The 26,232-nt window shown below is 38.0% G+C and overlaps 2 protein-coding genes across 3 annotated transcripts in view; one reads left to right on the top strand and one right to left on the bottom strand.

The window, feature by feature from the left end:
* Positions 1-662: 662 nt before the first annotated feature.
* Positions 663-26,232, top strand: part of LOC146002399 (uncharacterized) — a 57,547-nt gene continuing 31,977 nt past the window's right edge. Inside the window, exons 1-2 of the mRNA XM_083140156.1 lie at positions 663-816; positions 12,251-12,332. Of these exons, the coding sequence (XP_082996282.1) occupies positions 724-816; positions 12,251-12,332 (175 nt within the window). The 5' untranslated portion in view covers positions 663-723. The remainder of the gene's footprint in view (positions 817-12,250; positions 12,333-26,232) is intronic.
* The window catches only part of LOC146002396 (uncharacterized), a 52,483-nt gene continuing 38,663 nt past the window's right edge, over positions 12,413-26,232 (bottom strand). For both annotated transcript variants that reach the window (XM_083140152.1, XM_083140151.1), the window contains exon 3: positions 12,413-17,320. In XM_083140152.1, coding sequence (XP_082996278.1) covers positions 16,419-17,320 — 902 coding nt within the window. In that variant the 3' untranslated portion in view covers positions 12,413-16,418. The remainder of the gene's footprint in view (positions 17,321-26,232) is intronic.

Below are 26,232 nucleotides of genomic sequence, written 5' to 3'. Positions count from 1 at the left end.
TCTCAAATTCTACGTGCCATTTTCCCATAGAGTGACTGTTTTGCATTTCTGGAATAAAAACAAACAATTTACGAGAAGTTAAAATATCGAAAACATCTAGAAATCATCCACTTTTAAACATGACTATTTGGAATTTCCCGACTGTTCGGGAAGCCATTTCCCTAAGTCGGGATCGGGACGAAAAGTCATTTCCAGAAGTCGAGATTGGGACTGGAAATGATTTTCCCAATCCAAGTACCGACTTTGCGGGATTCCGCACACCCTTAGCAACATCATATGGAATCCAGAGTCAACGAATGCATACCATATTGATAGGATAGTATGGCGACATGCACAGTTAAAAATCACGAGTCTGTGTAATATTCCGTTTTCAAACGCTCATTCAAAAGGCATATAGCTTGGATTTAAGAGGTGTTCTGAACTACAAATCGAGCATTACACAAATCTTTACAGAAACACCATCTTTTGGTAAACAGCATTGTTGCTTTGGAGCAATTTATGAGGCCCATTTAGCTTAGTATAACAAATGCGCATCAAACCGAGAAGTCTGGAACTTATTCTCCTATGTAGACACAATTGTATCTTATCGCTAGAAATACCATAAAACACGCTGCGCATCTTCGAATGACTAAATCAACAATAAGCATATGGTTGTATGCATCCTAACGTTTCATTTTTCCGACAGAATTATCACAACAATGCCTGTTTGTACCGAGATCCACGATGTTGACATACCCACACAAGACACGTCAAACAATGGGAACTAAGATAGTTGCTGCACTGTGCCTACTACCTGTGATTGTGTTCAGCGCTACTGTATGTATAAACACACTATTCTTATTTGTAATATATATCTGGAAAGGGCAATGTTAATTGGTCCCATTCAATTATTGAGTTATTACAAGTGTTTGTAAAGTTACTTTTTTAAACTGAGTAACAGAGTTGCTTGGCTCAAAAAGTAAGTGCGTTACACTTACTAATTTTAAAAAGTAACCGAGTTATAGTTACAGTTAGTTAGTTAAAAAGTAACCTAGAAATAGTTAATCATTTTAAAAAGTAACTCAGTACTTGAAAAGTACCTCTAAGTTTCTTTTACAGTTACTTTCTGCTGGAAATTTCTGCTCCGTTTTTAATCATATCAAAAGTTATTACGTGCTTACTACTGGAACAGGTACTCACTTAGAAATCAAGTGCTCCATGTGTGTGGAGGTTCTCAGTCTTTTTATTCACACGAAATGGAGTAATTACGTGGTCCAAAAAAATCGAGAAGTACGAGAATATGCTCAGATTTATTCCTAAGATCCATTTTCTGCTGATTAATCATTAAACTCAAGAAACGACAAAACACTTATATTCTATAACTGTAACTATTGGAATTTTATATCTTGAAATTATTATTATTATTATTTACTTCATGGCAACCTCATGTTAACATTCACATTTGTATTTTTCCTCAGTATTTCTCTACTTATATATATACACACACATTTGTATTTTTAATGTTTTTTGTTCTTTCATATTTATATTATCTTATGACTAATATTACTGTAATGAGTCTATTCGTAATTGTAGGTATATTTGAAATTATTTACTTCTCTTTAGTTTAAACTTTTCTAACGATGGAAGCGGCCCCGGCGCCCACCCAGCGTCGAATAACATGGGTACCTGGGGGAAACCCTGGGGGGTAAAGGCGGTCAGGGGCGTGATGCTGATCACATCACACCCACTCACGACCAGATCAAGAAAGTGTGGGGCGTTACCCCCACACCCCCTATACGCCTTCATGGCGTAGTGCTATGCACAGGGAAGCACTTTACCTTTACCTTTAGTTTAAACAATCTTTTTATCTGTATTCATGTGCATTTCATTATATATACTTATATTTTCTTACGTAGCTCATGACAAGGGTTAAATAAATTGATTGATTGATTGAATTGATGTTTTAAGTCCACTTTATGCACAGCAAGGCTAATCGGGACTGCACCTACAGTTTAAAGTGGGATGCGAACCACTATTTGCCTCCACCAGGTATCGAACCCGGGACCCCTTGATTACAAGGCGACGACGCTACCACTGCGCAAGGTTAAATAAAGGAATTATTATTATTATCATTTTATTATTATTATACCTATACAAAGGAATTGTTTCTTAGGATTAAACAAATACTTCTGCAACGTTCTAGGAAATCATGAATTAAAATGTATGGTAACCCGTATTATACGTGCTGATTTTATCTAAATTATTTGGTAATGCTAAACATGAGTTGGTTAAAATCTCACACAAAAGTGGTGATGAACTATGCCGCCTATTTTCTCAAAAAATTTAAGTCCACTTTATACTCAGACTGGAATTACTGTTTAAATTAGGATTCGACCACTGCCACGATCGGGGAATAGAACCCTGGACCTCTCGATTACGCAAGGCACTGCCCGGCTCCAATTTAAATAAATATTGTGTCGGCACTAGCAAATCCAATGGAATGGAATTTCTAGATTGTTAGCGTGACTTCACACATTCACCAAGAGGACTGGATGGCCAGATTTCAACACAAATTAAACACACTGCAAGGCAGTAAATTGACTCGGAAATTGCGCTTCATGCCATTCTACCCTAGATAAATAGAGGAATAATAATGCACTACACTTGTTAAGTGTACATGAATGTATGTCTTGAAAGCATACCTAACATAAATGTTAACATTTATTTCTACCTGAGTTCTTCACAGCATCAATCAAAGTGTGAATACATAGAGGTGTGCTCGGCGGACACTTTCAAGACTTCCCAAATGCAATTCAACCTGAATTAACAACGCATATGTAGAATATTATTGCATCAAACTGCTGTTAAAATTATAAAAAAATATATTCCTCGGAAGGTCAAGTGCTTTTTTAAGTCACAATTTTATCCAACCTTGTTCACCGAATTCCGAACCGACTCATCTGCACAAATTCCAAATCGAATGTCAATTTTTGGATGTATAAGAGATTAGTGCACATGCGCAATCCTCTATTAATTAATTTATTACATTGAACTTTATGTAATGATCTGTGAATATATTTTTTCTATTTCCGAAACTAGTATCTTTGATATTGACCGTAGTTATTCCAACAATACACTGGGATCCACTAGTATTGCTCAGCAAATTGTGCATGACTATTTTCATTAATTTTTCTTTTAACATCCCATGTGTCTTTAAGCGATGGATTTTTATGTACCTAGGTATGCTGGTGCAAAAGTAGTCAAGAGCATGTTTTGAGTTTTATTTTAATTCTTAAAGCTCTTATTGGGTCAAATAAAGAGCATGAACATAGTGATGGACAATTTTCACGGTAATACTCGTGGATCCCACTGTACATCCGCCTCATTCAATAGTGTAGCAATTCGCAAGGCACAATTCGACCTACATCAGACAAAAATGTTGTGTAAAGAAGCGAATTGGCGTACTACTGAGAAACATCCATGATCATGTTATGTATCTTTAAGCAATGTATCAAATGTACACAAAAAATTAACCTCCGTTGACACCTGTTTTAATCTGAACTGAATCACATTATACAGTTACTGCAAGTATTATTATTTACTATTACAATAATATATTATACATTTAATGCATTTTTCTCTTAAAGTATATATTTCAATGCAAATATTTGAGAGAATGGAAACTTGAAAAACTTGGTGATGGGCTGAAACTGTCAGTGTGCTTATGGAAATCACAAGGCTTTTTTGTATCGCATTTCGTGTAGATATAATTGTAACGCGTTGTCGCAATTTAGCTTACATAATGTATTATTTAGATTTTTATGTGAAATTGTGCTCGGTGAAACTAAGTCTACTGGGAAAAGGAAGTATCAACAGCTTTTCTATTGTGTGTTGTACGGTGTAGGTCAAGTGGTAAAACCGAAAATCCCACGAAACAGTGAAAATGTTGAATACACACATTTGTTGTTGAGTCTATATTCACAACTACAGTTGGCGTAAATACACATGCCATGTGTACATGTTACAACAGCATTTGAAGGAATGGTTTAAGCAGAAATTCTCACTATGGATGCAGATGAATCAAAACACACAGATGATGTTAATCCACCTACTGAGGAGAAAGTCCATCCAATTATTAGTTGCGATTCGATTGTGATTTTTGTACCCCCCGATGGTGGTTTTGCAGCATGGCGTGTGCTTTTCTTCGCTTTCCTGTGTAACGGGGTTCTGATGTGTGTCTTAAACAACTTCACTGTTTTCTATCAGTATATAGTAGCTATTTACAAGGAGGAGAAACAAGAAGACGCGGACACTGAGATTTCAAGTGTTGGTTCGTTAACTTTTGGATTGTTTTTCTTGTTCTGTCTTCCGTCCGGAATGGTTTCTGATAAACTGGGTATTCGACCTACCGTGTTTCTTGGAGGTGTTCTAATTATGATCTCACTTTGCCTAACCGCATTTTTTCACACTAGATTCAAGGTTTTCCTGGTTAGCCATGGTGTATTGTTTGCGATTGGATGCTCACTAGCGTACGTGCCATCAATCGGTATCCTTTCGCATTACTTCGGACGGTATTTGGGGATTGCAAATGGAGTGACCTGTCTTGGAAGTGCAACATTCAGCTCAGCTTTCCCGTTCGCGTTCAGGGAGGTAACACGAATTGCTGGTTTAAGGTTGGGCTTCATTTTTGTAATGTGCTTGAACTCGTTAACGATTGTGTGTGCCTTCGTGTTTAAGCCGCTGATACATCCAGATATCAAGCGGGACGTTGACACCGGTTCAGGCAGGTGTAGATGCTTGAGCGAGTGCATCAATAATGAAGTGTGGGGAAGGACAAAGTTTAGATTATGGGTACTTGGTTTATCGGTATGTATCTTCGGGTACTCGATACCTTTTAACCATATAAAGAACTTCTCCAAATCTATGTTCCCTGACCGTGAAGGAGACTCTGACTATCTGATAGTATGTTTGAATGCTGCTTCTTTTGTGGGAAGAATTCTTGCTGGTTTTCTGGGCGATATTTCCAAATTCAGCCGCATGTATCTTCAACAATTTGCATTTGCAATCATGGGTGCAGCCATGATATGCATGCCAAACTCTCCAACCTTTCAATGGCTTGCTGTGTTCTGTACCACATGGGGCTTGGGCGACGGGATGTTTATTTCACTCGTAGGTCCTATCAGCACTGAAATATGTGGAGAACGAGGTACAACGCAAGCTGTAGGGTCCATCTTGGGTGTTTCGTCTATTTTTGCATTTTTGGGGAGTTTCATTGCTGGTGCAATTTACGACAGCGAGAAAACTTACACGGTTTCGTTTGTGGCTGGTGGTGCATTATCTATAATTGGAAGCCTTGTACTGTTTAGTGAAATGTTGAAGTGTGCTCAGCAGAAACAACCCATTACTCTTCAATATATTACTGTGGAAGTTGTAGAGAAAGAAGCAGAATCAAGATCCATTCTGCAAGATATCATTCCTAGCGAAACACCGATGTTTTTGATAGAAGAAAGAGAGAAAACTTAAACCTGTATGTTAATGTTTAATTCCTAAGCACAATTCATCAAATTTGAAACACTTTCACATTTGATATCCTGTTCATACTAAATATCAGTACAAATTACACACTAGATGTATTATTCTCTAATAAATTCAATTTATTAAGAGAAATGTTCCATATTTCTTTGCTCAGCTACTTTTGTTACTGTGGTGAATCGGGACTTGTTTATCCTGTTTCGCCACATTCTTCGACCCACCCTGTATAGAGGAATTAGACCGATGCGTGGGATTGTCAGTTCGCGGAGAAACTTAGTTTGTTTTCCCAAGAAACTCGCATGGGGGGCGACGAGACTGCCACCTAGCGAGCTTCTCGGGGTAGAAGTATTTTCCTTGTTGGGTAAACCAGTGTTCTCCCCGGGCCGATTCCGATAACAGCAACTCCAGCAACGATGTTCCACGGCGTGATAGCTGGCTGAGTCAAAGTGGCGTGACTCAGCTCTTATCTTCCGGTACACCTGTGAGCCTTGACTAGAACGTGGGAAGCTTGCGGATATGGAGTTAAGTATTATTACAAAAATGGTTTAGTTCATCGCGTTACCTTAATAGACATTTTTTTTAATCTTTCATCTCCTTTTTTTTTTACTTAAATTTTTTTGGGGAAAACATCGTAACTTCATTTTTTTTTTTGCGATAATAATTTCCTATCGCCGGGGTCTAATTCCTCCAAAGTATATATATGTAGTCAAAAGAAGGAATGATCATGGACTTAGTTTTGGTAGCATAAGTGATGCAAGAGATAGTGGGAATCCAAAGTAAAAATGAATCGATGACGTGGATCGTCATTGTAAAAAATGTTTTTGTGAAAATCTGTCAAGAAGGGGGTAATTGGTAACTGTTTTTTCTGGTAAGAAACGACTTATTTAATGAGAACACGTTGTTAATACTGTTGTAAGAAATTAAATACTCTGCACTTGTTAAGCAAATAAAAAGCATTTTGAGAAAATACCTAATCTTACTATTCATGTAATTACGCAAAGCGCTGGGCGCTCTTTAAGATAAGTTCCCCCCTTCCAGTATAATTTCTTGGGTAGCAGATTTATTATTATTATTATTTTTTTGTCAAGGGCCACAAAAAAAGGGGAGTTGTATTTTTTTGTTGCTCATATACACGTCAGTTCGTCGGGAGGGGGGACTAGACGAGCCCGCTATAAAACTCAGGACCAGCTGGCTCTATATGCGAGATCTTGGAGCGACGCACTGTTTAATACCAAAAAAAATAAAACTGGGATTAGTAGTTTTGACTTGTGCCCATTTCGATTGTCAGATCCTTTTGGTTTTCTCCCTACAGCACCGCAGCCACCCGTGATTGAGAAACTTAATATATACATATACATATATAGTAAGTATTTTCTTTTGTGGAGTGTGTGTTATTTATTTCTATCACAGGGAGATAGCCAGGAAAAAAAAAGTACTTAAAAAATAATAAAAAATGGGTTGTGACGGATTGTCCCAAACAACATCGAATTTGAACAAGACGTCACATTACTATGAGCCTCCAGTTGGCGTACTGGGAACCTTGTTACCTTGCAACTAATTGGCTCGGAGTTTGATCCCCGATGGAGGCATATCACACACTTAAGTACCCATCTTACTTAAAACCTGCCCCGATCTGATCATAGAGTAATTTTTGTTGCTCTAATTTTACTATTTGTTAAACTACTTACACAGAGTTGTAAAATTCAAAATGCAAAATATTAAAAATGTTATTTTAATCAATATCACAGATGTTTGTCAAATGTATACATAGATATATACATGAGAGGTTCAGAGCACTAGTTGTGAAACTAAATTCAAGACAGTTTCGAGAAAAGGCACATTTATATAACTTAGCACTATGCAGGGTGGCTACAAATCATGATTTTTATGTAAAAAATAGTTTTTGATTATTGTTTTGATTTAAATCGGATTTATTTTGTGTTTTTTAAAACCATGCTTAAAATTGCTTGTATGGTTTTTGCCACCATACATACAGGTTTTTTTTTACAGAAAAGCTGGTCCTGTAAAATGTGTCAACAGTTTGACGAAAGCAAATAAAAAATATATGTATATATGTAAATATACATATATTTACATCTGTTTCTGATACTGTATACGAACGTACTATGGAAATGTTTACTGAGTTTGTTAATGAAACTATAATAATTTCAGTAACATTTCTTCCAGTGAAAATAAAACATTCCGGGCTCTATAATTGTAACTTAAAATATTTTGTAGTCTTTGTAGCTAAATTTTGGCAATTTCTTTAATGATAGTTTGCAACATATCAGTTGCCATGTTTATTTACAGTTTATTTATAATTACACTATTCACGGTTTAAGATGATTAGTATTTCGTACATTTTTATACACAAAATGTTCGATAGTTTTGCCGATAACAATTATTGAAGTTTAAATCGAAGAAGAATGTAAATGTGTTTACAGTTTATATTTCCTTTCGCATGAGCACACCATCAGTACATATATTTTGTTTCTTTTCTTTTTCTTTCTTAGAGTCTAATAAGCACCATTAAATTATTACAATATTAATGTACTTTCACAAAAAGTTATTCTGATATCTACAAAATCCTTATGTACATTATTCTATAAATTATTTCTTTAAATTGATTTAAATCAGTGATTTTAAATAAAAACTCGCTCTGCTGTTCACATGTACATACGACAGCGCTCTTCCACAAATATGGCGGGTTGCCCAGGGCTGACTTCTTCCTAGCATTGTGTTTATAAGAGCCGCTGTGGCAGAGGATCTGACTCCCACTGGGAGACCCAAGGCGGGTGATCTCAGTCCTTCCAAGGAGCTGCTCTAGGGTAACCCTGCGGCGTAGAGGCAGCCGGAGTGTGATGCTGATCACATCATCTCCAAAAATGGCCGAACATGGCATCTTGCCATATACAGAGTAGATTTACCTTTTACCTGTTTGTAATTGTACTGACAAGGGACGTTATGTAAGTGTTCCCCTCCGATTGCCATGAAACTTGGCAGGTGTATAGAGGGGTTCAAAGGAAGAAATACGTGATTTTTCGGCTAAAAAAAAGGTTTTAGGGGGCAAAAACCCCCCTCAAATATCAAGATGAGGGTATTTATTTATCCCAATCTTCTATCAGACAGGAATGTAATGAATTCTAACTATAGTGTAAAATGAACTTGGGAGTTGAACGGCATTGGGGACACAGATACCCACGTCAATTTGTCCTCATCTTGACATTTGAGGGGGGCGGGGTTGCCCCCAACACCGTTTTTTAGCTGAAACAAAAAAAACAATTATTTATTCCTTTGTACCCCTCTATACACCTGCCAAATTTCCCTTGTGAGAGTCATTGGCGTATTATATGAACTGTGGATGTTGATTAAAAGGCAGAAGGACCATGGGTGCCAGTCACCATTTTCTGTACTTTTCACATAAATTTTGTAAAAAATAACCTCAATGTACATGTAGTTTTTCGTGAAGGCAACATATGTAGACTACCATCTGGGGAATCTGTGGAGAAGGCAGGCCCGGATTTCTCAATAGGCCTCATAGGCCCGTTCCTAGAGCGGCACTTTGGTAGGGGCGGCACGATTATTTGTTTTAAATTTATAAGGAATACCTAATTCTCGGATTGCCTCTTTTTTTTATCCGGACACACGAATGGAGTGACTTAATGTACTTGTATTGTAAATACAAGTTAACGAAGAATATTTCTTAAGAGAGATAGGCTAGCAGGCTCAGAACTAGTTTACTAATTTGTTGTTTTAATTACCGACGTTGTTGTTTCGAATGTACAGTATTGTGCTGAGCTGGGTCGGCGATTGCGGCAAGAACGTGGAGCCTGTCCTTGTTTTTGAAATACAACACCGGTTTGGCTGCGTTCCAGGAACGTCGTTCCTTGTTACTGCCGGCATTGGCCGCATATCAAAAGCATGAGATTCGCGTTGAATTTTTTAGAATAAAACTGTCGGCGCAAGCATTATTAAAGGGGTTTCGTGTTGTACTATTCTACTGTTAGTTGCTCGAGAATATTATTCAAGAACTAAGTGGTGTGTCGCGTCTCGCGTGTGTCAGTGTCCTACGTGAGTTAGTGTCCTACGTGAGTTAGTTGGGGTAAGTTTAAAACGTCATTACGCTCATTATGAGTTCAAAGAGTAAGACTCAGTGGGTTACAATACCAAAAGAGAAAAGCGGAGAAAGATGAAAAGCAGGAAGCATTTCTGATGAAGGTTTCGAAAATCAGTTCTTTTTTTACACAGAAATGTAATCAGGAAAAAAGTGAGGAAAGTGACGTTGATGAGCCCAGTGTGTCCTATCACTTAAATGAAGTAAAAATAAGTCTTCTCTGAAAAACAAGGTAAATGTTAAAATGTAATTTATGTAATTTATGTCATATCGCTTTGTTACATTTTTTGTATGTAACTATCATTTAATTAATACTGCATGCCATTAATAGTAAAAATAGTAATACAGAAAAATAATGATTTTCTTTCATTCTTGATAAACGGTATGGGGGGCGGCAGAGCTTGTTTGCAAACGACTCTTAGCTGCAGCAGCGATTCCCAGATCGACAGATCGTAAGTTACTATTTCTGGCGTCAGAACAACAAATGTTAAATTTCAAACTGTAATATTTTCTAGTATATCTTTGTCTCACAATTACTTATCGGTATTTCAAGCAAATATATCAATGTCGACGCAAGTAATGATTTAGCACAGAGCCAATTAAAGCTAAGTAATGAACCTATAGATTGATTTTAATTGGCTCATACCAAACTGCGAAGAAGCCTTTCTGTTTCTAGCAGTATTTGTAAGACATCAAGAGCAAGGAGATTTTTCTACAGTAAAACCTCGTTAATCCGGACCCCGATAAGCCGGATTTCGCTTAATCCGGACAGGCAAAAGGTAAAAAAAAAAAAAATAGAAGAAGAAAAAGCAGAATGCAAGGTTTTAAATGTGGCTAGAAGTCAACAAGAGAACTTCCCAAAGAAAAGGCAGTCAACCACTGATGAAATTCTATTTCCCGCAGACTTTGTACTGTACTGTATAGTGTATTTAGACCTATGCCCTTTAAATACACCATAATAAACGTGTTTTGTTGCTATGAATGGAGTTTTAATGCACTTTCTACTGTTCTTTTAGGTTATTTCAGTTAATTCGGACTTTCGTTAAACCGGTAACGTATCGCCCCCATTAGTCCGGATCAACGAGGTTTTACTGTATATCTGTTCCGAAAGCATTGAACACTACCAGCCCATAATAATTGTGCAATATAACAATAATTTGAAATTAAATTGAAAGAATTCCTTCGACAAGAACATCAGCCGTTGGCACATAGAAACAAAAGTGCACCCCAACAAAGAACGTACATATTTTACATAATTATATTTGTATTATTTATAATTATATTTTATAATTTTATTAGTTTATTATTATTTTAATTAAAAGTATTCTTGTATCAACTTCCATAGTATGTGTTTCAACATTAAATTTCTCTCTACTGACATTTTCTTATTACTGTAACTTAGAAATTATATTTAGTATTATATTACAATTGCTATTATTGATTGATTGATTAATTTAGTTTATTTTACTTCGAGTTTTGTGCCTCTTGGGTAATTTGCGAAGATGGGGCTGAGTGATGAAATTGATGAATGGACATTCACAAACAACCAAGCCCGAGCGGGATTCGAACCCGGGACCCTTGGCGTCGCAGCGCGATGTCCACAATTGCTATTATTATCTTTAGTTTTCCTCATTTTTTATCTTTGTCTCCATTCATATATTATAAAGGGAGATATAAATACATAATTATTATTATTATTATTATAAAACCACTGCCAGTGTGTTATTTTTGTGTAACTAAACAGGTGCTCCTTATTTTGATTGATTGTACAGTCTCAAGGTTTTTGACACCATAATTTGCCAATTCTATTATAAACTACTTTAAATGTCTAGATAAAATAATACATAAGTATAACATGTACAGTAATATGAATGAAAAAATATTATTTTACAGAAAATACAGTGTGCGCTGCTCGATTGTTTAATATTCTATCCAATTGTGATTAAGTCATTGAGTCATTTGTTTTTATTTATTTTTTGTTGCATCTTCCATTCTTCTTTTACTCTCAAATTTTCTGTTATTTTACAGTACACTGGCGCTGGCTCATAACGTTTCTGAAATATTGTAACAAACAATTTAAAAAGAAACAGGTTTTATGTCTGTTAATGAATCAAGTTGGATCAGTAATTAAATACGTATCGAAGTAACAAAGAAGGAATTTCCCAGCTTCCCTTTTCGTTACATTTTCATTAATCAGTAAATTATTAGCACCAGGCCCGTATCCATGTGTGTATGGGAAGGGGAGGGGGCCAAGAAACCATGGAATATTTTAAGCAATAGACACCCATAAAAACATACGAAGAATAACATTGGATATTTTTCAGATTTTGCATGAATTTCGATTTTGATACTGCATGAATGAGAGGCAGGTTCCATAATTCGGCAGGTTACAATATTTAGTATTACAATTCTACAATTGTGTGTCTACTTGCGAGACTATCATAGCGTTGGTGGTCATATCTAATGCCCCAACGTCATTGCGGGTCTTTTACTTTTTTTTCACATACTTCGATCTGCACCTCCTCTTCCAAATTTTGGGTACGAGTATGGCTGCTACTGTTACAAAAAGGAATTAGCAAAATTGTGAAGTGGATTATGTTCAGAAATTCATTTATATCGTTTCAGGATGAGACCCCTTACAAGTTACTAGATTCCTTAAGACTGCTGAATGGATGCTTGGAGGATAATGATGTAACCAAAGTAGAAGGCAAGTTAAATTACCAACAATTTACATATTGAAAATATCAATTTAATTTAGTTCCTTGGTTAAAACATTGGATAAGACAAGCATATGGCTACTGCCACACACTAAACATTGATACATTATTCAAAGAGTTCTTGATACAGTTGTATCCATGAGTATTACCGTGAAAATTGTCCATGTCTATTTTCATTAATTTTTATCTTACATACTATGTGTTTTTAAGCGATGGATTTTTATGTATGCTGGTGCAGAAGTTGTCAACAGCTTGTTTTGAGTTTTCTTTTAATTCTTGAAACTCTTATTGGGTCAAATAAAGTGCACGAGCATGGTGATGGACAATTTGCACGGTAATACTTATGTATCCCACTGTACAATATAAACTAAGATATTACATAGTACAAAAGTGAAATTCATAGAGACGAACGAGTCCGTCACATATTTTGTATGTTCAGGATCTTGACGTGTCACATTGGACACCATTACAAATTAGCACAAAACAATCCTTCCTTACATGTAAGTCAACTATAATTCAGCGTTAGTTAGTGTATGATTGAAAAACCTAGTGCTTAAAGGTATTAACATTATAATATTATTATTACTCAGAAACCACGTATTCAATATTGGGTACAGACCCAACTGTATGAATTCCATTTTGATCATAATCTGAACACAGAACGCATTGCTCTATTCATGAAAAAGGTTATACAAAGTGAATATAACCACATTCGATTAAATGATATGCAATTAAGCAATAAAACAACAATATACTTTCAATCAACACAGATAGCTACAGGTTATTGTGATTACATATATAAAAAGCCAGTTGCGGCGATTGGATTCCAAAACTGGGGGAGGAGGGGTCAAGGGCAGTTTACTTTCTCTTGGTAGATAAGGTTTAGCATAGTGCAGAAGTTGCAGAAAGTAGGGGCAACTGCCCCCCTCGCCCCAATTCTGCGCCACTGTATAAAACGAAATAGCTACAACGAAGCGAAATAAAATATTAAAAATATAATTGAAGTAGGTACGAGATCGGAACAAGACGAAAAGAAACGCAGATATATCAGTCTCGTTATTTTCCAGATTTATAAATACTTGTCTCGCTCTCGTCTCGGTCTCGAATAGTAAGTGTAATGAAGGGGTCCCGGGTTCGATACCCGATGGAGGGTCATAGTGGTTCGGATCCCCATTTAAACATTAGATCCAGTCCCGATTAGCCTTACTGTGCATAAAGTGGACTTGAAAAACACCAATTCAATCACTCAATCAATCGAATAGCAAGTCACGCCCTCGTCTCGGTTTCGTCTTTAGTTCCGAGATTCATAGTATCATCAACAAAGCTCATCAATATACATTTGTAGCGCATAAATATCCTTGAGGTAAAAATATTTTAATAGCGTTTTTCTCGTTTCAATGGTACAGTCAACGGCAAAAGTAACAGCAGGTGAATTGTCCATCGCCATTTTCATTCAGTGTGTTTTACATGATGTGACTTGAAATAAAATTGTCATTAAGCAGACGTCAACATCTGATTCTCATGAACAGATTTTCATTCCTTATGTAGAATAAAAAAGAACGAAAATAACTATGGACAATTTGTCGTTGACTGTAGCAACTAGAGTGGTGTAAGAAGAAGATTTCTCTCGAGAGCCAAATAGTTCACACGGATGACGCTAGAAAGCGTACGGAATCGAGAGCTTCTACGCTCGAGCGAATAACGCTCGAACAGGCAAAACAAGCAGTATACACTCGAAGTTGTCCACTGGTACATGCATAATCGTAATTTGCCTCAAATACCCTCAAATATGGATCGTGAAGTGATAGACGCAGTGAAATTGAAACTTAAGTGAACATAGTCATAATCCATGTTAAAATGTAGTTAGTCTATGTTACCACAATTCGCAGTGGTACATGAAAATGAAATAGATGATTGTGGGCTGAAACTACCAAGGCGGATATTTTACATTATATATCCAAGATTATTGTCACATTAAAATGAAATTCAATTGTATACGTCCGAGGGTGGGATGGGACAAGGTTATTAGAAGTGGATGGGAGACTTGAACGAACACAAGCGAGATAAAGTAGTCCCATGCATTACTCTAGTACGAACCTTTCAAGAAGTGCATTTTCCACTGTAAGCACACTTGGCAGTTTCTATTAATGGTTTCTAAACATAGGTTTACTATTTAAACAACCACGATGATTCACACTACAATTTAAATTAATAACCTCACAAAACTGTTATACCATAAGAACAGTAAGACAGTGTTTCCAAGAAAGTGAATGATATTCAACAACAGTTTGGAACATAGATATTAACAATAGAACCTGAACTCAGCAACTTTGGCTAGAAACTGCAAACGCGGTGTGAGCCATAAAAAAGAAGAAGAAGAGTTTCTATTAATGGATTATCAGATAGACATCTGCTTTGTAAACGTGAATAAGTCAGTGTATTGTCAGTTGTCGTAGTGTCTAGTCTCGTGCTCGTGTCGATTTTTATAAATGGTTATCTCGGTTGAACGAAACCGAGACTTCGTCTCGTCTGAGTACAATCACTAATTATAATGAGCTCCATATGAATTACAGTAACTACGCACATGAAGGTGGTAATCTATTCGCATATTTCTAGTATAGCTAAATCTTAAACTATGTTAAACAATGCTGTTTTCTCAATGTTCCGACGCACTTCGCATGCTGTGTTTCTGCTGAGAAATCAGGAGGATATATTTTTTTTTACTCTGCACATGAACAACATCTAACCTTGAAATCATATGTTAAGCAGCACAAACAGGTTTTAATAAAGCTCTGAGTAGCCACGAAATCGAATGTGGGAGATGACAAATAATACATAGGACAGACCAAGTTGAAGGTAATGAAAACACAGTGACAATGAAAATAATACCGTGACATTTGGATGATATGATGCAAGGCAGATCTCAGACTGTAATTGGTGGCTATGTTCTCAAGGATAAACACATGATTAAAGACAAAAATGTACAAAAAATTTCAAGCGACTACATAAAATGAGAATAGAAAACTTATTACATCGATCCTTTTACAAGAATGTACGTGTGACAAATTTAAGTGAAAAGTTATTAACTTTTACAACTGAACAGTAAACAATACTTATGAAAGAATTTAAGTTAATTTTTTGTTTTCTGCAATCCAAGTAAGAGTGAAATACGAATATGAATCCAATAATTTAAGTTTTTGAACCAGTCAAAATGTCATTACTGTTAACAATTTCATTATTCAATCAAAAATAGTTATTACCTTGGTGAAAGACATTTTTGTTTTGCTTGTGAAACTTGGGAAAGACATGCAGAGAGTGCCGAACCGCTGACAAAACTGAAAATTGCTTAATAGTGTTAACATGTTTATTACTTTGCATTTGTTAGTTACTTACATTTAATAGGTGAAATGTTTATACTCCTTCTTCATAATCATAAGCAATGGAATAGCATAATATATTATGAACTATAATCGTAGTATAAGTGTTCAAACTATTCCATACAAAAAAAAACAACTACAGATAATAATTATTTTGATCAGAGATGTGTCTACATTAAATCTTAACTGGTAGCGATACATACCAACTGAAAATGTATCGATAATCATACTAAAAGTGCATTAATTATTTATTATGTGACAAGTACATTATTATTACGGGTAAGGAACTACCATTGAAAGTCCTAAAAGTGTCAAGCAATAACAGAAGGTATTTTTAAAAAAAGCAGGCAGCTATGTAAATAAGTCATGTGTCACATAGTGCTTGGTATTGTTTTACAACAGTTTTCTGGTTGATTTATCCATACGATTCATTCTTCATAAGTTTTCTTTCTTTTTTTCTTAAGTCATCATTTTGAGCATTTTTGCACATTAATTTATGCTTCTGTATCATAAAACTATGACAAAATGATATTCTACAAGTATAAGAAATGATTTATCGGTAAAATTATGGTAATTTTTACTGATATTATATTCTGACATAATTAAGCACTGTTAATTAATGAGTCCAATTTCTACACTTAACTGCACATTAATGGTCAAAAGTGCAAATACATGTGATTTCTTACAATTTCCACTTTCTTATGGTTGTGGTGGCAAAGGCAATGTATCAATAACAATACACTCTGTGTGATCTGGTATCATGCATGAGAATGAAACATTAGATTGAGGTTCGTGTGGTTTGGTTGAAGTTGATTGTGGCTGATGGTGAGAATTCTGCTGATGGTGCTGAGAATTCAGCTGCTGACGTGAATTCTGCTGCTGGTGGTGAGAATTTTGCTGCTGATGATGAGAATTCTGCTGCTGATTATGAGAATTCTGCTGATGGTACTGAGAATGCTGATGGTACTGAGAATTCTGCTGATGGTGGTGAGAATACTGTCGATACTGAAGTGAATTCTGAAGCTGATGTAAATGCGAGGAAGTACCATGAACAGGATGAAGGAAAAATGGTGAAGAGATTGGAATCATAGAGAGAGCTGACTGCATGTGCCAATATGGACTTGCCTGGTACAAGTTGCAATATGTAAAAGGTGTGGTATTGCATCGATTCATGTGCTCGAGTCTGCGAAACACCTGCAGAATCTCAATCCTGGCGTCGATCTTCTGTCCCTTAGGCAGTCCCTTAAGCATGGGTACAAGGGACAGTGCAAAATCCATATCCTCCTCCTTTGGTGCTTGTTGGTGTGACTGCTGGACATCATGATTAGCTCCGACCGCCATGTTGTTATGCTCAACACCATGGATCAGTATTGGTGATGAATGTCCGGCTACTTGTTCGTCTTCGTCACTCTCATCTTCGACCTTCACCTTGTTAGTTGTCTGCATCTGGTCAGCGTTTCTTGCCAGGAAGAGGAGTTTGTCGAAGTAAATGTACTTTCGACGTTTCGTTGGTGCCTGACCTGATTTTGTGTCATTTCTCGCTTTCATTTCTTTGGCAAAAGTGGTCTCCAAATTGAGCCAGTGAGCTTGTAGTTCACGCCCTAGAAATATCAAGACTATTATCCAGAAACTTTTCGTATCGTTCACAAATACAGGAACAATAATGCACATGCAAGATTTCGCCGGAGTGAGAAAAAATTGGTAACAAGAGGAAATTTCGTAAATGTGTTCTGTGGGTAGCTTCGGATATCACACTACAGTCCCAAAAGCTCAAAATAGTTCACAGTAATGAAATTTTCGTCAAAGGAGAATTTACAGAGCTTAACATCAGATCGGATGTAAGAGTGGTAGAAACATGAAGTTTGTTCTGAATTATTTGACGAATATGTTTTACTGTTTTAACACTATTTATATTTTGGATCAAAATTACACTTAAAATACACAAATTGTTTTCGTTCAAAGCTAAAGTTCAAATCACCAACCCTGAGACCTTCTGTAAACAAAATCACGTGCATGCAGAAAGCATTGCAAACTAATAGAAGTAAAATAATCCACACGAAAATCCAGTGTTGTTACAGGATTCATTACGTAAGATAAAACAACGGCCAATTTGTAGAATGGGATACACTGTAACAAATGACGTCTCACTTTAAACCCAATGCTCTTTCTTTTGTACTTATTGCTTCACCTTTATGGTTAACTCTTTGCACCAGTAGTCATTTCCCATAAGTTTGGCTTCTTTCTTGCATGCGAATTTAATATATTTTACTTGCATTTTTTAAGCAAAATGATATAACATGGTAATGTATATTTCTAAGGTTTGATATAGATAGGAGTGTATTTGAAATTTGTTTGTAGACATTATGTAAATTGTATCTTATGTAAATAAAATATATAATGGGCATAAACAGCCATATGCAATGTTGTAAGTCCAATAAATATATTGATGATGATGATCAAAACAAAACAAAGAAAGTTCGTAAATTTATTGCGGTTGGAAACTTTGACAAGCATCCTAATAACGATTTTTGTTCCGCCAAATATAGTGCACTTCGTAAAATAACTTGGTGACATGGCAAGGCAAGATAAGTGTGAACATTGTGTAGGAATATGCATTGTAACTTTCAATGAGCTTAGAGATTTGTGTACATAATGATATTTTATAACATTGGTTATTTTCTAAAAATAATAATGTGAACAGCATGGAAGTAGTGCCACTTTCAACATGGCAAGTTCTATGCGTGCGGGAAGGTCTCCGTGTTCTCCGAGCTTGTTTTCAAAGCACCAACAAGGGCAGCCTTTGAAAAGGGGCGAGAAACGTAACGTTCTGTCAGCGGTATCCTGAGAAACCAGTAAAAGAAGTGAGTGGTTAAGTTGGTATCCCAGTGCAGTGGTGTGTCAGTGTCTGCAGTTTTAAGGGTTTTGAAATAGAGAAAAATGACCGGGAAAGTTGTGTCTCCCAAAAGAAAACACAAAGTTGTGTCTCATGTTAATAAGTATGACGATTTCGAAATAAGTGCAATAAGGCGCAAAGTGCATTCTTTCTTTTTAAACCAAGAACTACCTACTTTGAAAAAGGTATTAACTGAAGTCAATAATGATGAAGATCTTCCAAGTTTCAGTGTGTCTACGTTAAACCGCTTCTTGCTGGATGTTGGGTTTGTTTTTGGAAAGAGGAACCGACAAGAAGCACTCGTTGATAGGAATGATATTGTTGTTTGGCGGCGAAAATACCTCCGATCCATTCGGGAACTACGAAACCAAGGTAAGAAAATCTATTACTTGGATGAAACGTGGTTGAATGCGGGGCGCACTGTAAGCAAGGTGTGGCATGATAGCACTATAACCTCAAAGAAGCAAGCTTTCCTCGAAGGACTATCAACTGGACTTAAACAACCATCAGGAAAAGGCAAAAGACTCATTATCACTTACATTGGAAGTGAAAATGGCTTTGTTGAAAGTGCGGAATTTATTTTTGTGTACAAGACGACTGACGATTACCATGGAGACATGAAAGGTGATGTTTTTAAAGAGTGGTTTTCGTCTGTCCTTCCTAAACTTAATGCGGACAGTGTTATTGTGCTCGACAATGCTCCCTATCATAGCGTGAAATGCGAAAAATCACCGACCACTGCTTGGAGGAAAGGTGATATTTTAGAATGGCTACGTGGCAAAGGTGGCGTACTTTCAGCTGATTCATTAAAGTTGGAACATTTGGATCAAGTTTCCCACTTGAAGCCAAGCTACGATAGTTTCGTGATAGACGAAATGGCAAGGAGAGCGGGGCGCACTGTGTTGCGCTTGCCCCCTTACCACTGTAACCTCAATCCCATTGAACTGATATGGGCTCAAGTCAAAAGGTACGTTCCCAGGAACAACAAAACATTCAAGCTTGAAGAAGTAAAGATACTGACAAAGAGTGGCATTGCTCAAATTTCAGCTATCAACTGGGCAGATGCAGTTCGACACGTTATTGAAAAAGAACAGAGAAAACTGTGAAATGTGGACAATTTAACTGAGAACTTGAATTTTGAACGATTTGTTATCCAAGTCAGCGACAGGGAAAGTGAATCCGAAGACAGCTGAGACGAAGATTTGGCAGTAAGTGAACACCTTCCATTGAATTAAAAATACATATTTTCCCCCTGTCTCAACAGTTTGGGTATTGTCGTGACTTATGAAATGTAAAGTGAAGAGGAAGAATGAACGTTTCATTTTTCTCGGCATGCCTTCGATTTTAGTCTGATTGAAAAAGTGGCGATCTTTTCGTTCTGCCACCAGAATACACGTCAACAATATAGAGAAATGTTTTGGTGTGAGTGAAATACTGAAATAAAATAAAAAGGTAAAAAAAAAAAGTAAAGTGGTCCCCTGTGCATAGCACCACGCCATGAAGGCGTATAGAAGGTGTGGGGGTAACGACCCACACTTTCTTGATCCGGTCGTGAGTGGGGGTGATGTGATCAGCATCACGCCCCTGACCGCCTTTACCCCCCAGGGTTTCCCCCAGGTACCCATATTATTCGACGCTGGGTGGGCGCCGGGGCCGCTTCCATCGTTAGAAAAGTTCCCGGATTTGAACCGGCCGGGGATCAAACCCGGGACCTTTAGCATGGTAGTCAGACGCGTTACCGACTTTTTTTTTTTAAAGGAAATACCCCCTACACGGAGGTATACCCCACCATTCACACTTTTTCTCACTTTTACACTTTTCAATTCTTACAGTTTCTCAGTTTCTTATCATCTGGACAAACACAAATACCCATGCCTTACCCGGGACTCGAACCCGGAACCCCTAGCGTTGTAGCGCGCTCTGCTAACCACTCCGCGACGGAGGTCGACTCGACTGAGCCACCGCAGCCTAAGAAATAAAATATAGTTTAAATATGCTTACGATTATCTTTGCTTTGTCACTGATAACAAAGGAAAATTTAGCGTACTATATTTTTGTTAGTAAATATACAATGGGACAGGTTATTATAAAACAGTAGAAAATAAGATTTGAGAATTTTTAATTCAACAACATTTCTGTTAGACATCCATTTTGGCTCTTATATAAAATGAATAGGTGCGGCGAACTATGAGTGTAACAGCAGATGATTGCGGTCATGAATCAACTGACGCGGAGTGATACATCGAATCGGTGAGACCGTTTGTTTACAGAAGGTCTCAGGGTTGGTGATTTACACTTTAGTTTGCGGTTTTTACTGGTCACCTGATTGGAAAAAGTACAGAGAGAACTACTGACCATTCAAAGACACATGATAATAAGTCATTAGAATGCACGTACGTAGAAAATTATGTAATTATCGGGCCCGTAGTCAGAATTTTATTTCGGAGGGGGCTCATCCCTTATCAGCAACCAAAATCAAAAGGCGAAAAAGTGTGGGTAGAAGCCCTGAAGATCAATTTCTCAGTATGTTACAACTTATTATACAAGATTTTTAATCCTGCTACTAAAGTAAAATTAATCACCACTACACTATTTAAATTAGAAATTTCTAAGATTTCGGTGGGTGGGGCTTCGGCTCCCGAGCCTTCTCCTGGCTACGTGTCTGGTAATCGACTGGCATACAGGATGTAGACTGCGGTAGAAGCAAGAGAGAATACTGGGAATTCGAATATTCCTTCAAAATATTTTGCAAACACATCAAGCGTATTTGAATTTTTAAACATGATATTGCACGAGTTGATATACAACTTAGTTTGAGGGCCTCCCCCATGGCGCAGTGGTAGTGTCTTTGCCTTGTAATCAAGGGGTCCCGGGTTCGATACCCGGTGGAGGCACAAGTGGTTCGGATCCCACTTTAAACTGCAGGTCCAGTCCCGATTAGCCTTACTGTGCATAAAGTGGACTTAAAACAGCAACTCAAACCAAACAACTTAGTTTGTAAAAGCAATGCAAGTGTTCTACTGGGTGAGTCTGTTAAAAGAGGGCCTGTCGAAAATGTGCTCCTTGCATGTAGGCAACCCTGGTACACCGAAGAGAAGAGCGGAGTAAAGAACATTCCAGGATATCGGTGCCAAGCAGTTTCGACAACTTGACATAGAGGGGGATTGAAAAGAAAGTGTCCAGTAGTGACCTTGAGGCAGACAGCGTGCAGGTCAGTTGAGTGCAGTTGAGCTGCGAGGAAAGTTGTGAGTGTGGTTCGGTGGGTCAGCATGATGTTAACGGTGCAGCAGTGTATCTTTGTTGTCGAGACATATGCACGCCTCGGTTCTTGAAAACAGTGTGCAGATTTGTTTACGACGGAGTTCCCAGTGAATGGAGTTCCAGCGAAGGCCCCAACCAAATCAGTAATGCAAAAACTAATTGCAAAAGTGCGTCCAAGACCGCACTGAGGCAAAGGTGGGCGACGCAGCGCAGCTAATGATACGCAGTCCACGAAAATCATCTCAGCGTTTGGCACAACAGTCGCAGGTGTCCCAGTCAACCGCTATGCGGATCCTGAAGCAGGACTTGAACTGGCACGCAATCAAAGTTACCGTGATGCATCAGGTGCGGGATGTGGACAAGGCAGCTCGCGTGCTGTTTTGTGAGTGGTTTTTGTCCAATATTGCTCCAGAGGTGCTGCAGGATGGATACTTGTTCATCTCCGATGGTTCCATCTGTCAGGCTACATAAACTCCCAGAACACGCGACACTGGTCAGGTGACAATCCACACGTGTTCATGAAGGTTCCACTGCACGCACAGAAATTCGGTGTCTGGTGTGCCGTGTCGTCACGCCGCATCATCCCAGTGTTCTTACATGAGATTGTAAACTCGGCTCGTTACATCAGTAACATATTCAGCGTGTTTGTTGAACAACTGACTGAGGATGAGCGAAGGAACGCTTACTTTCAGCAGGATGGAGCTACGGCGCATACAGCATGTGCAACGATCGCGCGCATTGAGTTAGTGTTCCCGCCTGATCACGTCATCAGACGTGGCACGAACCAACCTTGGCCACCTCGTTCTCCAGATTTATCACCTTGTGATTTCTTCTTGTGGGAAGCTCTAAACGGACAGGTGTATAGCAATAACCCTCTCACACTCTAAGAACTCCAGAACAACATTATCACAGCTATCCAGGCCATCCCGCAGGATGACCCCGCCCGTGCTTTTGAGAACATGTGGTATCGTCTGCACACGTGCCTCGGGGTCAACGGATCCTCTATGCAGGTTGTTGCCACACTGTACTGTACTTACAGAAGAGGTTTCATTCATTTACGTTTATGTCAAGTTGTCTAAACTGCTTGACACGGATATCCTGGACTGTTCTCTACCCCGCTCTTCTCTTCGGTGTACCAGGGCTGCCTACATGCAAGGAGCACATTTTCCACGGAGCCTCTTTTAACAGACTCACCCAGTATAAATGAACGCGTATATACAGGGTGATTCAAAAGTGAGACACAATATAAATATGGTTATCTTAGTGCTGACGGCGAAAAATGAAAAATGGATAAAGTTGTTGGAAATAGGTGATACTTCAATCTAATGGGTTTGAATTTTCTCAACAAAGAGAAACATTCGTTTTCTTGGTCCATTCTACGTTGAAAATTCAGGCACATTAGACTGATATTTCCACAACTTTCCCCTCTTTCCACTGTCACTATCGGGCTGATAACGGGGTTGTTCTATGGAGCCGTAATTTTGAATCACCTTAATTCTCTCTCTCTGGTTGTGTGTGGGTGGGTGTCTGCGCGCAGAGGAGGTGGGGGGAATTGGCAGCATAACAGAAAGGAATCGAGTATGTGTAGAGGATACCCTCCATATTTTCGGAATACACCCTTGAGTGGATGTGATATTAAGTGATAGAACTTGACGAAAGGAAGTTGAAAAAAGTTTCTTTTTACCTGTTTAAAATTCTGCTCCCCTGTTTCTTTTTATGTCAAACCTAATTAGGCATACACAGCAAAAAATATATTTATTTATTGAATAATACTGCATGTACACTCGCGGACACTGCTGGACTCGCATAGTAAGTAAATGTGGCCGGTACAACCCAGAAGTGTCCATGAGTGTACTGCCAGAATATTTTACTATTATTTTTTTTCAAATGTAAAGCCTTTCAGTAAGTATTCCATCATACCATCAATTCATAGAGTTGGTCGAGATATGGAGTTTGCCCCCCCCCCCTCCCATGCATGCATTTTCGATGAGGTATGGTAAAATGCCGATCAGATTATAATTTGATAAATCTGCTCCATTTGACTTTTTTTTAGGAAACTACGAGTATAATTGATACAAAGATGAAATTTAATAATGATGAAATTATATTCCTATCCTAGCTAATTATTCTATTAATTGTCCTCACTAGTAGATCGTTAAGGCAGCTGTAACCAATAAACCGAGGGATGTATGAGATGTTTTGAACCCATGGACGTATCTCGGGGATGGAAAATATTGACAAATTCAAAGATAATATTTTCAAAGCCTAGAGGTCTCCCCCAAAGCAGTGGTGCAAAGCACATATTAAGATAATAAACTCGCAATACATTTTTCCATAGGCGGCGACGAGAGAGGGCCCTGAATGAGCCATGGCGCACCCAAAATAAGGCTTGCCCACCCTGCCAAAAAGGTAATTTTCTGAACTTATTACATGGATATGGAGAAGAAAATTGTTGACTCGGCTGGAACTTTATCGTTAGGCTTTCCACGAACATTGCAAATTAACACTAATTGCGATCACAATGCCAGCCATACCACGTTCAAGGAGCCTGTGTAGCAACGTCCTGAATAACGGTATAGAAGGGGAGAAAGCTAGTGGGCTGATCAAAACAGTCCGCGCTTCTGCAAAAGATTGGTAGCTGCGGCTGCCTTTTCCCCTCCATGCGCTCAGTTCCCCTCTCACTCGTTCATTGGTCCTATGGTCTCGAGTGCTACCTGCGCAGTGTGTTTGTTTCTGTGCGCTTGCTCAACAGATACCAGGGACAGACTGTAGTACACACGAATACATAAAATAGTATTTATGTAAAATTTAACACATTTTCAGTGAAATATTTGAACGTATACATTTTTTATACTCCAAGATTTACATTTCCTATCACTGAATAATAAATCCTTGTTCCGATGAAGTAATAACAATGAGATACAGTTTTACTTGAAGGTGTGGGCACTCAGATATTTAACATCTTTTCCGGGAATCGCTGGTGCAAGATACCGGAAACAAGTCTCTGCGCAAGCTGTGACTCGAGAAGGCTCGAGCAATGAACGCGTGATAGAGGATGTAAGTGCATGGAGGAGAAAACGTGGCTACCAGCCGTTTGCAGCAGCACACACTGCTTTGCTCCACAGATTCCCAAGGCAGAGTGCATTGACCCGGCACTGTATTGAGCTGCAACTAACAGAACAAGAAGCTAGCGGCAGCTGAAACGTCTTGGAGATTACGTTAACAAAACCAAACCTCACCTGCCTAATCTATTCGCATAGGGTTACCAGATGTGTGCCTCACACGTTGACAGACGAGCAAAAGCGTGTTCGTGTGCGAAGAAATGCTGGCCAGATTCGACGGAGCAAATTCTAGAGGCGTTTTTAACATCATTACTGGTGATGTGACATGGATTCACAGTTTGATCCAGAGAATAAGCGGCAGTCGACATTGTGGACTTTTCCCGATGACATTACGCCAACAAAAGTGAAGCGGCCTGGAAGGGTCCGGAAAGAAAATGGTTTCAACTTTCTTCTCTAAAAGCGGTGATGTCATATATATTCCTTTGGAGGATGAAAAGACTGTTACTGCTCAGTGGTACACTACAGTTTGCCTACAGAACGTTTTCGACAAGCTTCGAGAACGGCGACCAAGGACAGGGCTGTCTGGCACCATGACAATGCGTCTGCCCACAGAGCCAACATCCCCATTCAGTTCATGGAGTCCCCATAGGTTAAACTTATAACTCATCCACCTTACAGTCCTGATCTGGCCCATGCGATAATTTCCTGTTCCCTACAGTACAAAATCGAACGTACGGAAGAAGGTTCTCCAGCCCTGAAGAAGCTGTTCACGCCTATGAATGTGAACTTACAGCACTCGACGAAAATGAGTAAAAAAAACGTGTTTTCACGGTTCACAAAAATGAAAAAGTGCATAGAATATCGTTGCGATTACTTGAGGAAATGTTAACTGTTATGCTCAGAAAACGTTCCCAGTGACCCTCTTACTGTGGAGAAAATTATATAAACGTGATATTTGTGATGTGGTTAAAATATTAATAAATAATAATAAAATATGAATTATTAACTTTAGGGAGCCTTGTAGCCTGATTTTAAAAGTTCTAATACTAGTCCTTAAAATTCTTAGAATGCTAAAAAATACGTATTAATTTATACATTTTTAAATCGAATTCTAATAACACTTGTCTAATATGTCCTATTATTTAATCAATAGAACAAGGAACGTGAATAGAAATAATTTTATTTTGGTTTACGAATTACAGATTAACTATCTGGTGGTGTACTAATAAGATAAAGGTGAAAAATTGCACATTTACACAGTGCTATATATATCTGTACTTCACTGCCATCTATGATC

This window comes from Lepisma saccharinum, chromosome 18 (assembly GCF_977018435.1).
Source record: "Lepisma saccharinum chromosome 18, izLepSacc3.1, whole genome shotgun sequence".
Classification (NCBI taxonomy): Eukaryota; Metazoa; Arthropoda; class Insecta; order Zygentoma; family Lepismatidae; genus Lepisma; species Lepisma saccharinum.
Note: the sequence above shows the minus strand (reverse complement) of the source record. Positions and strands in the feature narration are given on the sequence as shown.